The sequence below is a fragment of the Acomys russatus genome, chromosome 6 (assembly GCF_903995435.1).
Source record: "Acomys russatus chromosome 6, mAcoRus1.1, whole genome shotgun sequence".
Classification (NCBI taxonomy): domain Eukaryota; kingdom Metazoa; phylum Chordata; class Mammalia; order Rodentia; family Muridae; genus Acomys; species Acomys russatus.
The window spans coordinates 66,339,322-66,353,302 of record NC_067142.1 but is presented as its reverse complement, the minus strand read 5'-3'; the positions used below and the strand labels follow the sequence as shown (position 1 = coordinate 66,353,302).

Below are 13,981 nucleotides of genomic sequence, written 5' to 3'. Positions count from 1 at the left end.
GTGGGACACATACATTCATGGAGACAAACACTCAAACACATAAAAATGAAATACATAAATCTTAAAACAACAACAACAACAAAAAGAACAATGTGAAGAAGGAGGAGGAGGAGGAAGAGGAGGAGGAGGAGGAGGAGGAGGAGGAGGAGGAGGAGGAGGAGGAGGAGAAGAAGAAGAAGAAGAAGAAGAAGAAGAAGAAGAAGAAGAAGAAGAAGAAGAAGAAGAAAGCTGATCAACTTCCCTTGGGGTGAGCCTGGGAGGACCTAGGGGGCTGCGGATGCACTAGCATCACCGTGTCTTCAGCTGGAGGGTGGTTTCCCTCCAGGTTAGCATTATAGTGAGTTGTCAAGCTGTGTGTTTACTGTGGGTTTCCCTAAGCATGTATCTTCTCCATCGTTTAAAACAAAACCTTCTACTCGGCCCACGGACAGAGCCACCAGGGAGGACTTTACTGAGAGCGAGGAAGCTCTGAACCAGAATCCACTTCTCTCTTCTTCCTTCCTCTTTCATCTGCAAATGAGGTTTCCATGCCTACATTCTCCTTTATGCCCTAGACAGATGTGCACACGTGTGCCCACTTGTGCTGCCAAGCAGCCGGCTTACTCTGAGAGGGCGGCCCCTCTGATCTGACCTCCTTTGGTCTTGTCTGACCTCCAAAGAAATCCCCTCGGGATTCAAGAATCTGCAAGGAAAGAGTGGAAGCAGAATTTTCCTTCCATTCCTCTTACAGAGCTGGGCTGGAGAGAGAGAGTGTGTGTGTGTGTGTTTTTCCCATTTACCCAGCATTCTGCCTTTTCAATTACTGCATACCCCAGACAGACAGGCTGCCTCAGTCCACCTCAGCCTGAGGTACAGTGCTTCACTTCATGGGTCTAAAGGCTCCTGTCAGCACAGCAACCCGTCGCCTAGGATTGTCTGGCTCAGGGAAAGCTCTGTGGAGTGGGACCTTTATGTGTATGGGACACAGCCGCAGTTCTGCCTAGAAACTCCCTCGGAAGAAAACTAATGCCTACAGAGCAGACAACAAGAACTCGAAGGAACTTCTGAGATTCATTAGAAAGAGCTCTGGACCAGAACCAGAAGGTCGGAACCAGAACCCAGCCCTGGGCGTCTTTTCTCTTGATTTCAGGCAATCCATGGAATTTCCTGAGGTCTCACATCCTGCCCATGTATACGGAATGTTAAAAAAACAAAAACAAAACCGTAAAATGCTGTGTAAATACAAGGATTATTATTATAAAAGTCCAAAGCTGGCTACTAAACATGCGAATTTTGAAAAGATACTCCTGTCATGGTGACGACTGGGACAAAACCTCAGAGTGACTAAGTGTCCTCCTGCTGGGCCACTGCAGTGCACTAGGCTCCTCCCATTTTTAACCCTCAGTCAGAGGAGGGTCTACTATGGGCGGTGGGGGCGGGGCTGGGAATGGGCTTGGCCTCCTCAGAGGTTGGGTATCATCTGACCTTGGCCTTTAGAATCTTCTCACAGAGCCATCATTCCCAAGCTGTGTTCCCTAGAAAGAACGGAAACTATGTGGCTGTCAAGGTCAACTGAAAGTAGAAGAGGTGGCTGCCCTTCGTTTTCTTAAAGGGACATCACACATTTGGACAGTCCTGGGGGACTCTAGGAACAGTGGTTCTTTCAAGCTCTGGACCTTGGTGGGATCCCTCCAGAACCAACCCATTTGAAAGAATAGTTAGTAGTTACACTGAGAAGGGTCCTGTATCTGTGCCATCATTCTGCCATCAGCACCAGGGCCACCTCTCCAGCCAGCCCCTCTGATGGGTGAAAGATGGCACAGTCGAGAGAGCTAATGTGGGCCATGTGGCTGCCTCACCCCGTCCGCAGACTCAAGCTGCAGACCCTGGACCCTCCTTATCACACTTAGCAACTAAAGTGACTTTGGGCCCACTAATGACCCCAGAACAATTCTCATCCTTTGATCACTCCTTACAGCGTGGAAGGGTCTAAACCTAAGGGCGACTGAAAGGAAGTGATTAGAGACATGGGCTGCCATGATTGGCTTTTGGGGGCATTAAAAGTTCTCTCTCTCTCTCTCTCTCTCTCTCTCTCTCTCTCTCTCTCTCTCTCTCTCTCTCTCTCTCCCTCTTGTGTGTGTGTGTGTGTGTGTCCCACAAGATAAATTCATGTGGAGATCAGAGGCCACCTTAGGGAAGCCTGCACTCCCCTTTCACTATGTGGGTCCCAGGGACTGAACTCAGCTAAAGATGCATGCAACAGGCACCTTCACCAACTAAGCCACCTCACAGTCTCCCAGCCCCCTCTAGGAATGCCTTTTAGGGGGCATTCCCCTAATTGAAGGGGAGGTACTGAACTAGCTAATCCTGAATGCAGTGGTTTGTCTTCTCTGGCCCAACATCCCTGGCAGTGCATTGTGGGAATATTTATCCTCATCTCTCTTTGGTCACGATCCAGACGTGGCATTTCATTCAATGGTTTTGAAGGAGTTTGATCATGACTAGTGTACCTTTGGTCCCCTGGACAATCATACAAAGTGGACAGGATAGCATGGGTGGGGTGGGGCATGGCGGCTTGGTGGTAGTAGACGGAGTCTGCTGACTTGACTCTGCTCTTCTTTCTACATAAACTAGAGACCCTGTCTTTCTCACATTTTACCAATCACTCCCCAGGGAACCTCGGATTCCCCATGATAGAACCCCTAAAGACTATTTATTCCATGAGGAATATGCATATGCTTGTGGCCCTTGCATTATTGAATCCATCACTTAGAGCAGCAGTTCTCAACCTGTGAGACGTGATCCCTTTTGTCGGGGAGGGATGGAAAGACCCTTTCACATGGGTCACATATCAGATATCCTACGTATCAGACATTTGCATTATTACAAAATTCAGATCCAGAGACCAACAGCCAAACATTTGGCAGGCCTTGGGCTAATCCTGCAGAAGAGGGGAGGAAGGCTCGTAGGAGCCGGAGGAGTCAAGGACACCATAAGAAATCCTACAGAATCAACTAACATGGGCCCATAAGGGCTTGCAGAGACTGAACCAACCAGAGAGCGTGCATGAGATTGGCCTAGGCCCTCTACGCGTATGTAACAGCTGTGTAGCTTGATCTTCATCTGGGATTCCTAACAGCAGGAGCAGGGGCTGTCTCTGGCTCTGTTGCCTGCCTTTGGAATCCTGCCTCCTAGCGGGGCTGCCTCCTCTAGCCTCAATAGGAAAAGATATGCCTAACCTTACTGCAACTTGATATGCCAAGGCTGTTTTAATATCCATGGGAGGACTCCCCTTTTCTGAAGAGAAAGGAAAGAAGAGCAGACGGCTGGGGTAGGGGTAGGGGACTAGAAGGAGGGGAGGAAGGGAAAACTTCAGAAGAAGAAAAATTAAAAAAAAAAAAACAGTAGTAAAATTACAGTTTTGAAGTAGCAACAACAACAAAAAAACCATTTTATGGTTGGGGGTCACCACAACATGAGGAACTGTATTAAAGGGTCAAAGCATTAGGAAGGTTGAGGACCACTGCCTTAGAGTAATACTCCAAAGCTAACGTTATAGATTTGTGCTTAAGGCAGCAACCGTTTGGGCACAAGAGTGAGATGTCTGTCAATGGCACCTGTCAGAGGGCTGAGTAAGGACCACTAAAGCCTTATATCCTTTGGGGCTGGAGTGCAAGAAAGATAGTAAAGCCTTGGACTCTTCCTTACCTCCTCCAGTTTGTCCACTCGACCCACCAGTTTAGTGGTCACTGAATGCAGCTTTAGGAGATCCAGGCCATAGAAAGCGCCTTCCAGCATGTCTATAATTGTGGAGAGCTAAGAAGCAAGAACAGTGGATTAATTAGTTCATGTCTGGGACTAACAGAGACACAGGGAAGAAGCTTCCTTTTAGATCTCCATGTTGGAGGCTCTACAGCGAAGCCACTAGCCAGGAATTGAGAGGTGCCCTCAGAGGTGCATTTGTGCAGGGAGGGACACAGATAGGCCCCAGCTGTAATATATATATATGTGTGTGTGTGTGTGTGTGTGTGTGTGTGTGTGTGTGTGTGTGTGTGTGTGTGTATGTATATATATTGCCTTCAAGATAAAACAATTAGATGACCTTACATGGCCAAGTGAACCTGAGGTCTAGACACTTTCAGAGGCTATTTGTGTCTGTTACAAAACAGGTCAACCACCTACATTCTGCAGTTCTTACTAGATTCTGAGCTTTCTCGGGCCTTTTTCAACTCTGCTCCCTCAAGACATACATCAGGCTTTTTTCTATCAGACCCATAAACACTCAGCAGAGTGACTACAAATGTCAACACCTTGAGGGTGGGCTTCAGGAACCCTTCACTTCAGCCTGGACCGAAAACCCTGAAAGGCAACCACAGTCTTTTCGGGGGGCGGGGGGAAGCAAACTAATCCTGGAGTATCAATGGCACAGTAGCCCATGTCTGAGACAGCAACCTACCCCAGGGCATGCAGTCTTCTTGTCTTTTCCAAATGCCACCTTCCCTGAGAACATAGGCTCTGGCAGCATCCAGGGTGCGCAGAGCTCAGACTAAAGAGTAGGTGAGACATGGAAAAGAACCTTCCTACCAAAGAGACCTGTGCCTGGGGGATGCGAGGACATGCTTCTGTAATCTCTGCTACCCATCCATCCACCTCCTTGCTTTGCTTCCAGATGAGGAACCCCACGCTGAAATGTTCAGTGTTTGGAAGAGTTCCTTCTGTCCAAGGGGATCTCACAGCCGGTCAGTATGGACTATGGTACCTTTTCTGATTCCTAATAGAACATTTGCCTGGTGTAGTTCTAGAAATCCCCCAGAGTCCAATCTTAGAACTGAGTAACTGTGGCACTGGGTTCAGAAAGTAGCTCTGTGTAGAACTAGCACTCTTGAGTCCTGTGGCCAAAGCTGGGACATTTCTTGTCCAATTGAACACTTTTTCTGCTTAAAGAGGAATCAACGGTTTGCCATGTGAGCAAGTGGACGCCAGGTACCAGACTCAGCAGAAGCAACATCGTCTCTCCGCTCACTCCTTCATTTACACAGGGTCCATGGGCATCGTGCCCACTAGTCACTAGAGATGGCATCTATCCATGTTCCCAGGCCCTCCGAGGCCACCACATTACATTCAAGAAGGCTGAGCTCAGAGAAGTGAAGGAGGATGCTAAACACAAGGCCGTCTGACCACCTCACCGTGCAAGGGAAAGAGGAAGAGCAGGGGCAGCTGACGCCTTCAGCCAACCATGGGGCCGCCCACACCACTACAGAACACCAGCCCAGGAGCAGCGTCATTCTAACAACGGTGCCAGGACCAAAGCCCTCACTCCTTTGTGTCTTTTACATCTGTGTTCATGGTAGGCTGACAGTAAATTGTGACAGGGATTTTCCTGGAGAACACTGAGTTCTTTTGGCCAGAGGGTCCTGGCAGCTCCTTCTAGTCCTGGCCTCTCTGGTTCCATAGGTTGGGCAGACATAGGGCATAATTTGTTTCCCCCTCACCCCCCTGTCTGTCACTGACTTCAGAGCTGAAAACATCCAGCTTGTTGGATTAGCCTCAGATCCACACTGAAGACTCCGGGGGGCCAGGCTTGACTTTCCTCAAAGGCCTTTCGTGCCCAGCTGTGAGTCTGCGGTCTCTTAGCCCCTTACCAGCTCCTACCTTCAAATCCCGGCTGTCAGCTTCCCGAAGCTTCTGGAGCCTGAAGTCTCCCTCACAGGGATTGACGGCGGATGGGGGAGCGACGCAGGCACATTTACAGGATGAGCCCGAGGTGATGGTTTCCACCGTGTAGAAATCTTCCTTCCCGGAAGCCCCCTCATTGATCCTCTGGCAGGCATCTCGGCCCAGGGGTCTCACCACACACTTGCAGCGACAGTCGGAGCCCTCAGATACAGCCTTGACTTTGTCGTAATCTCCCAGTAACTAGACACACAGAGAGAGACTGAGTTGGAAGTAAGCAAACACAAACTCCTCGAGGAAGCTGCCATTTCACTCTGTCAGATGTGCTGCCCTAGCCAGAGACTTCAGCCCTGAGCCGTGGAGAGAACAAGTCATAGCTCGTAATTCGCTGACACAGACCTTTCCTTGAATGTTCTTAGGGCTCTGCTAGCATGAAGGCCTTGAAAAGACATATATTTCTCAGCAAGGCCTTCACCTTTTAGCATGAAAGAAACACAAAAATGAAACAAACAAAAACAAAGCAAGACAAAAAACCAAGCTTCATCATTCTTTTAGTAGCCTTTTCCCTTAGCTCAAATCCAGTTTTACATTAGAAATAAAGACAGAGTTGAAGGAGGGATCAGAAAACTGGTCTTTGACTGTGAGGACTACAGGCTCCTCATTCATTCATTCATTCATTCATTCATCCATTCAACACTTAGAGAATTCCTCCTCATGTCTGTGCAAAGCACACTGAGAAGTAGTAACCGGCCAGACAGAGAGCCTGTTCTCAAAGAGACTACTGTAAGTAAGCCACACAGACGAGACAGTGCTACATGCCCCTAAAGAGCTGCGATAACACTTGTGCTGGGAGCTGAGGCTCCACCTGGGATCTGGGAAAGACTTCTTGGAGGAGGTGGTATTTGAGTGAGCCCTCATGGATAGATTCTTTCTGTCTTCAAGGGTGGAGACAGAAAGAAAACAGGTCCAGAAGTCTGTAAGATTTACATAGTCTAAGAGTTCCTTTGGCTCCTGAGCCAAAACCCCAGGCCAAAACCAGAACAAAACTAGCTGTGCTTGCTGCTTCTACAATGTGAAACATTTCCTTCTGGGTACATGTTCCTCCCAGCCCTCCCCCCGCCCCCCCAACCCATGCCAGCTTTCTGCTGTCCCTACCAGGAATAAGATCTGCCCCCGCCCCCAAGCTCCATCAACTCATCTCCTGTAGGCTATATCCTCAAAGCCAAGGCTCCCATCCTAACCAGGCAGGGGGCTCCTTCGTTTGTTTAATGAAGGCAGCGGGCAGGCTTACAGCCTGTAAATGTTCCTTGGGATGCGGGAAGAAGGCATGTAATGTTTTCCTTTCTACGCTTGGGTTTCCTCTAAAGCTAATGTTTGCTTTAGGATTGTTGTGAAATGCAGACTGGACCTGTGGAAGCCAGAGGTGCAGGTAGCTCAGGGTGACTTAAGCAGCTAGACTCTCCGGGTAGATAGTAAACGGTTCTTGCCTCCTTTCTGAATCTGCCTAGATTCCTACGCACCCTACTCAGAGAACCCTGGACGGGTTCCTTTCCTTCATGGGGCTCTGGTTTCAGGCAAGCTTTTCTTGATGGTTTTCCAGAGCCCCAGCGGGAGGGGTTTTAAGTCTTTTCGATTTAAGGGTCAGTGTGAGGTTACGAGTGGGCATAGGGTATATGTCAGCATAATTATTAAAAGAAGAAACAAGCGTTTGATCAACCCCAAAGTAGGGCTGCTGGCTCTCTCTACAGAGAGGAAAGAGCCAGACTGAGGGCCTGGAGGAGGTGCAGGCAACGCTCTCACTCTCAGCATCCTTCCTCTGACATTACTCATCCTGAGGACCATGGAGACGCTGCCCACTGTACATCAGCATGCCAGCTTTGGAGAGCATGAATACCACATAAGTGAGAGAAGCGTCCCTCACAGTCCTGAGCAGTAGGCTGGGGAGTGTCGGAAGCCAGGCTCTCCCTCGCCCTTTCACCTCTAGCTTCTGCTCCTCATCTCTGGGAGGGCCATCAGGGTGTTCTGGGGACTGAGTTAGTTCATGAATGGACACTCTACAACACTCATCACTCGAGTGGGTCACTTGGTCCCCACTGAGAATCAGCCACAACTGTGTGGATCTGTACTAACACTTTCTAATCCCAGCGCACCAAGTCTTAGCATAAATCTCTCTGCTCTGGGGTCCCCCTCATATGCATCCCACATGTGGCAGTCCCGTCTTCACCCCATGCTTCTGCCTGAGAACCTAAAACATCTCCCATGGCTTATGCCATCTGCCTCCCTAGCCAACATACTCTCCTGTTTACACATTCCAACCCTGACAAGCAGTCTCCGAGGCAAGAAGGACTTTTTCCGCAACCACTACACCAACATGCACACACACCCCTGTCTTCTCAAGGAGTGTATGGAGTCTTCCATTCTCCCGACTTGGTAAGCTTGTTATACCTCACAGTTGTGAAAGTAGGACCCATGTGACCTTACTTTAAAGACAATACCTTGACACAACCAAACAAAACAAAAGTCAGTGTGATGGAATCTCCACCCTTGGGAAGTGGAGGTAAGAGGGACCAGAAGTTGAAGGCTAGCCTCAGCTACACAGTGAGCTGGAAGTCAGCCTGGTCTATAAGAAAGTCTGTCCAACACCAAACAAACAATATACTGTGATAAACGAAAAATAAATACCCTTCTCATGAAAAATAAAGAGGAAAAACGGACCAGCCATCCATCCCCCAAGGGAAGAGGGGTGGGCATGGGATGAGATTCCTCTTCCTACCTGAGATAAAACGTTCTCCTGGTTGTCCGCCTCGTTTTGCAAAGTGTCATCCTCCGTGGGCGCCACTGTTTGCACGTCAGGGGGCTCGCTTGTCCCTGCAGGAGTTGTACTGGACCCCAAGACCTGTGCCACCACCAGAGCAAAGCAGAGAACTAATGGCAGAGGGTTGGTCATGAGAGATGCGACAATAGGGACCTTACTCCCTACAGAGACCATCTCTGTTGGGGGGGTGGGGGTTCTCAGGAAAGATAGGCTGGAAGGAATCTTCAATGAAGTCCGGAAGAGTGGCCGCTTAGAGAGAAGTCTAAAGTTGGGTGTGGCTGAGCGGAGCAGGACTGTGCTCCCCAGAGACCCTGAACATCTCCCCCGCAGACCCCAGCAGCCTAGACTGTGCAGAAGTCACAAGAAAGAGGTGACCGAGGGGGCGGAGACGAGCGCCGGCTCGTGGAAGGCGTCGCCGCCGCCGGGTGAGCTCAGGTGGAAGGCTGGTCCTGGTAAGCTCTAGGCACACTGGGACGTGCAGGACCGACAGTGGCCACAGCGCAGGAGGCGAGGGAGGGCTGCTGGCCCTAGGCGCCGCGGGGCCGGCGCGGAGGGAGGGCGGAGCCTCTATTGTGCCGGGCCAGAAAGATGCAGCCAGTGACGGCGCGGCGCGGAGGAGGAGGACCGGGAAGCTCAGACCCGGGCGCTTTGCCTGGGGACCCCGCCTCCTCCCGCTTCTCTAGCGGACAACTGCGGCCGTGGGAAGGGCGCTGCTGGCCTTGCATCTGGCTGTAGGTGCTGTCCCGAGCAGGACTTCGGGTGCCTTTTCTCGAGTTTTCTTCACGGCCGAGCCCCGGCGGAGCCCAGTCTTGTCTGCAGTGGACAGTGGAGAAACTCGGTCGCTCCTGTTGCAGTTTTTCGCCTGGCTTGACTCCATCGGCAGTGCGGGCAGTTTTGAACTCAAGGCCAGTCGTAGTACGCGTGCCTACCATAACTTTAGAACCTATTATCTCCACCCAGAGGATGCATCTTAAATCTCTGCCAGAGTGTGGCGGGGTTGGTTGGATAAATGTTTAAAATAAAAAGACTGGCTACAGGTCTCTGCCGCTTTTCCTGTCCTAGTGGCTATCCAGAACCAAAAGGCTGCCACGGAGAACACCTCTTAGAATCTCCATGGTTTGGGACGAATAGACGGACCCCTCTCTCTGGCTAGATAATCGTGCAATGGCACGATAGTTACTGTGCTCTTTAATTAGTGATCCCTGTCTCTGCCTACTCTGAAGATTAACAATGTGCCACTTTCGGGAAGAGCATTCTGACTTCGAGGACAGCTTTCATTCTGAAAATACTCAACAGAACCAGATCAATTCTGAAGGACTCTAGCTGGCCTGAGCACGGCAAACAGGGCTCTGGCAGGCCTTCCCCTGCCACTATTCCCTCTTCCTTGCGAAGAACTGTTAGACTACATTCCTAAAGCCAGTTACCAAGATCTATTCCCTTATATGGCCACTTCCTGCCCTCTGAGGCTGACTGCCAAAGTCCAGCAATTAAAATCCACCCCCCTTTGGCTGCCCTAATTAGTCTGTCCAATCAAAATTAAACACTTCATCCTAACACAAGGTTTCTCCCTTTACCTTTATAAACTGCTCTTTGTCTAAGGGCCGCAGCTGTCTCCTCTCTATCCAGAGGTAGGCCTTTCTTTCCCCGCTATGCCTTGGTCCTTTCCTCTCCTCCTTCATCCTCTATCTCCTGTCTTTGTCTCTTATTCCCTGCCCTTTTGTCCCTGGGCGAGGGGCAGGGGCAAATGAATCTCCTTTGTTCTGAGAATTTGGTCTTGGGGTGTCTTTGCTGAATACTGATCCCGTCAAATTCAAAGACCTAAAAATATTCTACCTCCGTGAGAAATCTAAACACATTGTTCCCAATGCTAAACAAAGAGGTTGGAATATTTTAAGTAGTCAATCAAGCTGGCTCCAGATTAGATGTGATGATAGTTGACAGAAGTGTAATGTTACTGTTACTATTACTACTATTATTACTATTATTACTATTATTATTATTATTATTATTATTATTATTATTATTATCATTATTTCAGTGCTAAGGAGCCAACTCAGAGTCTCCTGGATCTTAGACAAGCTTTCTAACACAGAGGCGAACCCTTGACCCCAATAATAACAAGTATTAGAGTGTTTGTTTGTTTGTTTGTTTGGAGACAAGATTTCTCTGTGTAGCCTTGGCTGTCTTGAACTCACTTTGTAGACCAGGCTGGCCTCTACCATGTCTGGTAGAAGGTCAGTAAGGATTTCATGGAGGAGGAAGGCTGAGGATGGCCACCACAGAGAGGAAGGTTCACGACACGCAGGCAGGAGCCAGATGAATTTCTGGGCAGACAGCAGCCTTAATCTTTACATTCCTGTTTCAGCTGTCAGGAACGCCTTCCCTGACCCCAGCTACAGGGGGGAGCCTCTGTGATGTGCTCCTACAGAACTGGTTGTTGGGGGTTTCTACCCTTCATGCGTGTCTTCCCCACGGGAACGTGGCAGGGAGTGGGGCTGGCTTTGCTCACTGTTACACCCTCAGAGTTCCACCAGTGCTGAGAGTCATGTCTAAGTTACTTTTCTATCGCCGTGACAAAACACCATGACCAAGACAACCTCTAAAAGAAAGCGTTTAATTGGGCTTCACAGTTCCAGAAGGCAGTAGAGTCCATGCCCATCACTGAGGAAAGCACAGCAGCTGGCAGGCAGTAACTGGAGCAGCAGCTAAGGGCTTACATCCTGGTCTGTATGCAGCTGGCAGAGGGAGAAACTGGGCTTGGCATAGGCTTTTGATACCTCGAGACTCACTCCTCCTCCAAGAAGGCCACACCTTCTAATCCTTCCCAAACAGTTCCGCCAACTTCAGACCAAATAGTCAAATATACAAACTCATGGGGGGAGGGGGTGCGCATTCTTGTTCAAACCACCACAAGCACAGTGGCCACTCAGTGAATATTGTTTGAATGCATGGGAACATCAACTGGATGTATTTCTCTGTTACCCTCATCAACAGCAGCTTTGCATCCACTAGGGTGCATTTGACTGGAGTACTAGAGACTCCTACCAGCAGCGACCTAATCAAACACACGTTTCCCGCCCCCCACCCCCCCCCACCCCTGGCAATAGAAGTCAGCCATTTAGCTGCTCAGTCATACAATCAAGGAGCCATACTCTTTTCATTATCTACTCTATTATTGTTAGGATATTGGCATGTTGGCCTAATCATAATTGATTTAAGCTACCCATGATTGATTTGACTACCCATTAACTAGATGCTCAATTTCCTTGTCTCCTGTACAGCCAGAGGTAGGCATAGGATTCTGTTCTGCTCAGCAAATAGAATAAATCTGCAAGGAGTCTCAGGAAGAGATTTCCACCAGCGAGCACAATGGAAAAGCTTTCTGATGCTAGCCCTTCCTCCTTCTCTTTGAATATGGTCATGGTGCTTGGAACTGTAGCTGCTGTTCTTGAGACAATGAGTCTCTTCTGCTTTTCATCTGGAAAATAGCTCTTTCTGAGGCTCGCATTTTAAAGTGTCTTTAAAATGTTCAGCCCTATGGTCCCGCATAGAATATGACTAAAAGCGTTCCCACCAGAGGGCTTTTCTTTCATGTGATGGTACGAAGCACAGGCCTTAAACCACGTCATTCTCAAACCAGGTCCCTCTTCTCTGTGTTCTTCCTGCGTTTTAGCATCTTTCTCAGCCCGCGTGGCTTTCCAGATCCTCCATTACTCTAGGGGCTTTGCTTGTTTGCTTGTTTATTGTTGCTAGTTTCTCTCTCTCTCTCTCTCTCTCTCTCTCTCTCTCTCTCTCTCTCTCTGCTCCAGTTTAAAGAGAGCGTAGAGCATAGAGAAACTAGTTTTTTCTCTCTCTCTCTCTTTCTGAACTCAGCTCTTTTGTAACATTTTGGATTTTGTTTTATTTTGGTTTTGGTTTTTGAGACAGTCTCACTCTGGAGCCCGTGCTGGCCCAGAACTTGCTATGTGGACAACGCTGTCCTGGAGCTCACAGCAGTCTCTCTGGCTCAGCCTCTGCAGGGCTGGGATTACTAGTGTGAGTCACCACGCTTGGTTTCTTGGTGCTGCCCTTTCATTAATGTAGCACACAGCCACCTCAGCTTGTTTGGCAGTCATGTTTCAAAAGTGATTCACATTGATTTATTTTTTTAATGTAGTTTTCGTTTTTCATATGTGAACTCTATGATGGTTTTCTCTTTCCTCTGCATTCCAGTGATTTTTGTTTGACCCAAATATGGGCTTTTAGATTTTTAATCACTGAAAAATATGGTGGGCTTGGCCCATCTTTTTTATCCTGTTGAAGGCATGTATTTTTATTTTTTTTTAACTTTTGTTCTAACTTTGGGTGAGTTCCAAATTCAATAAACATAATTTCTGTCTTCATTCAAATTATTCTAAAAAGTTGATTCAGATGGGGTTAGATTTAGAGCCTTACAGCCATCATAAGAAAAGTCTCTCCTCAAGCTTTTCTCCTTGCCTCCCTCCATCCCTCCCTCCCTCCCTCCCTCCTTCCCTCCCTCCCTTTTATTGGATCCTAAGCCTCACTCTAGCTAAGCCTGTGCTCTGTCACTAAGCTACCAACCCCTCTCCTTATTGGGGCTTGAGCTGACAGTCAGAAATGCGGGTGCCCAGGCCACATGCCTTTAGTGCATCCTTAAGCATTTCCCAGGAATCCTTTGTGATATATCTTTCAGAAATCTGTATCCTGTGGCATCCTTCTACCTGCTGATCTGGCACCCTGGTCTGACGATACTGAGTTAGGCTTCGTTTGGTTTTCAAGCACCAGAGTCACCTACTGCAGACACCCTAAGCCCCTTACTAAGAACCTGTTGATTCCATGTCCCTCAACTCTCAGCACGTTAGTACAAAGTAAACACAGCCCTCCATGCCTAACCGATGAGGTCACCAAGACAAGAGTGTGTATGATGGCAACACTGCGCTGAGTGCTAAGCCTATGCCAGGCATCAGGCGATGTTCAATCCCGGAGTCGGTGACGTCATTTGCTCTTACAAATGCGGAAATGGATTTGGAGTGGGACATGCTGTGGAAATGTTCAACAGGGTCTCTGAAGCTCCTCCAAGTGGGCCACTTCAGCTCCCAGAGACCCGGGACCCTTCCCGGTTTTGCCTGCCATCGTGTCGCTAGATTCTGCAACTGCCCAGCTACCTCAAGCGTCACCTCCTCCCCAGCCAAGTTTGCTTCTGGCAAGCGCATCTGTTTTCCAGTTTACCCAGGAGCCCCCTGGCTTTCCTCTGAAGCGTCTGTCTGTTGCCAACCAAGGCTTCCTTCATTTGCCAGGTGGGGCCGGTGGCTAGAAATGACCTGCCACCCCCACGTGTAATTTAGAAGAAGCACCTGCCCCCACGGCGGCAGAATCAAAGAGTGGAGCAAAGTCCCATGAGCAACATCATTCTGCCATCTCCCTTGCCTGGCTGGCTAGGAGTCGGAGCCAGGCCAGGGAGCTGCAATAAATGCTGGGGAGGGAGGGAGGACCGCTCAGCTGAAAATGAAGTCT

At 49.1% G+C, this 13,981-nt stretch overlaps 1 protein-coding gene across 2 annotated transcripts in view; it reads right to left on the bottom strand.

Moving 5' to 3' along the window:
* The window catches only part of Olfml2b (olfactomedin like 2B), a 37,831-nt gene extending 28,803 nt beyond the window's left edge, over positions 1-9,028 (bottom strand). The window contains exons 1-3 of one of the 2 annotated variants that reach the window (XM_051147821.1): positions 8,426-9,028; positions 5,632-5,895; positions 3,688-3,795 (exon numbers count right to left, since the gene is read on the bottom strand). In XM_051147821.1, coding sequence (XP_051003778.1) covers positions 3,688-3,795; positions 5,632-5,895; positions 8,426-8,641 — 588 coding nt within the window. In that variant the 5' untranslated portion in view covers positions 8,642-9,028. The remainder of the gene's footprint in view (positions 1-3,687; positions 3,796-5,631; positions 5,896-8,425) is intronic. The other variant, XM_051147822.1, reaches the window with a different exon arrangement.
* Between the last annotated feature and the right edge of the window lie 4,953 nt (positions 9,029-13,981).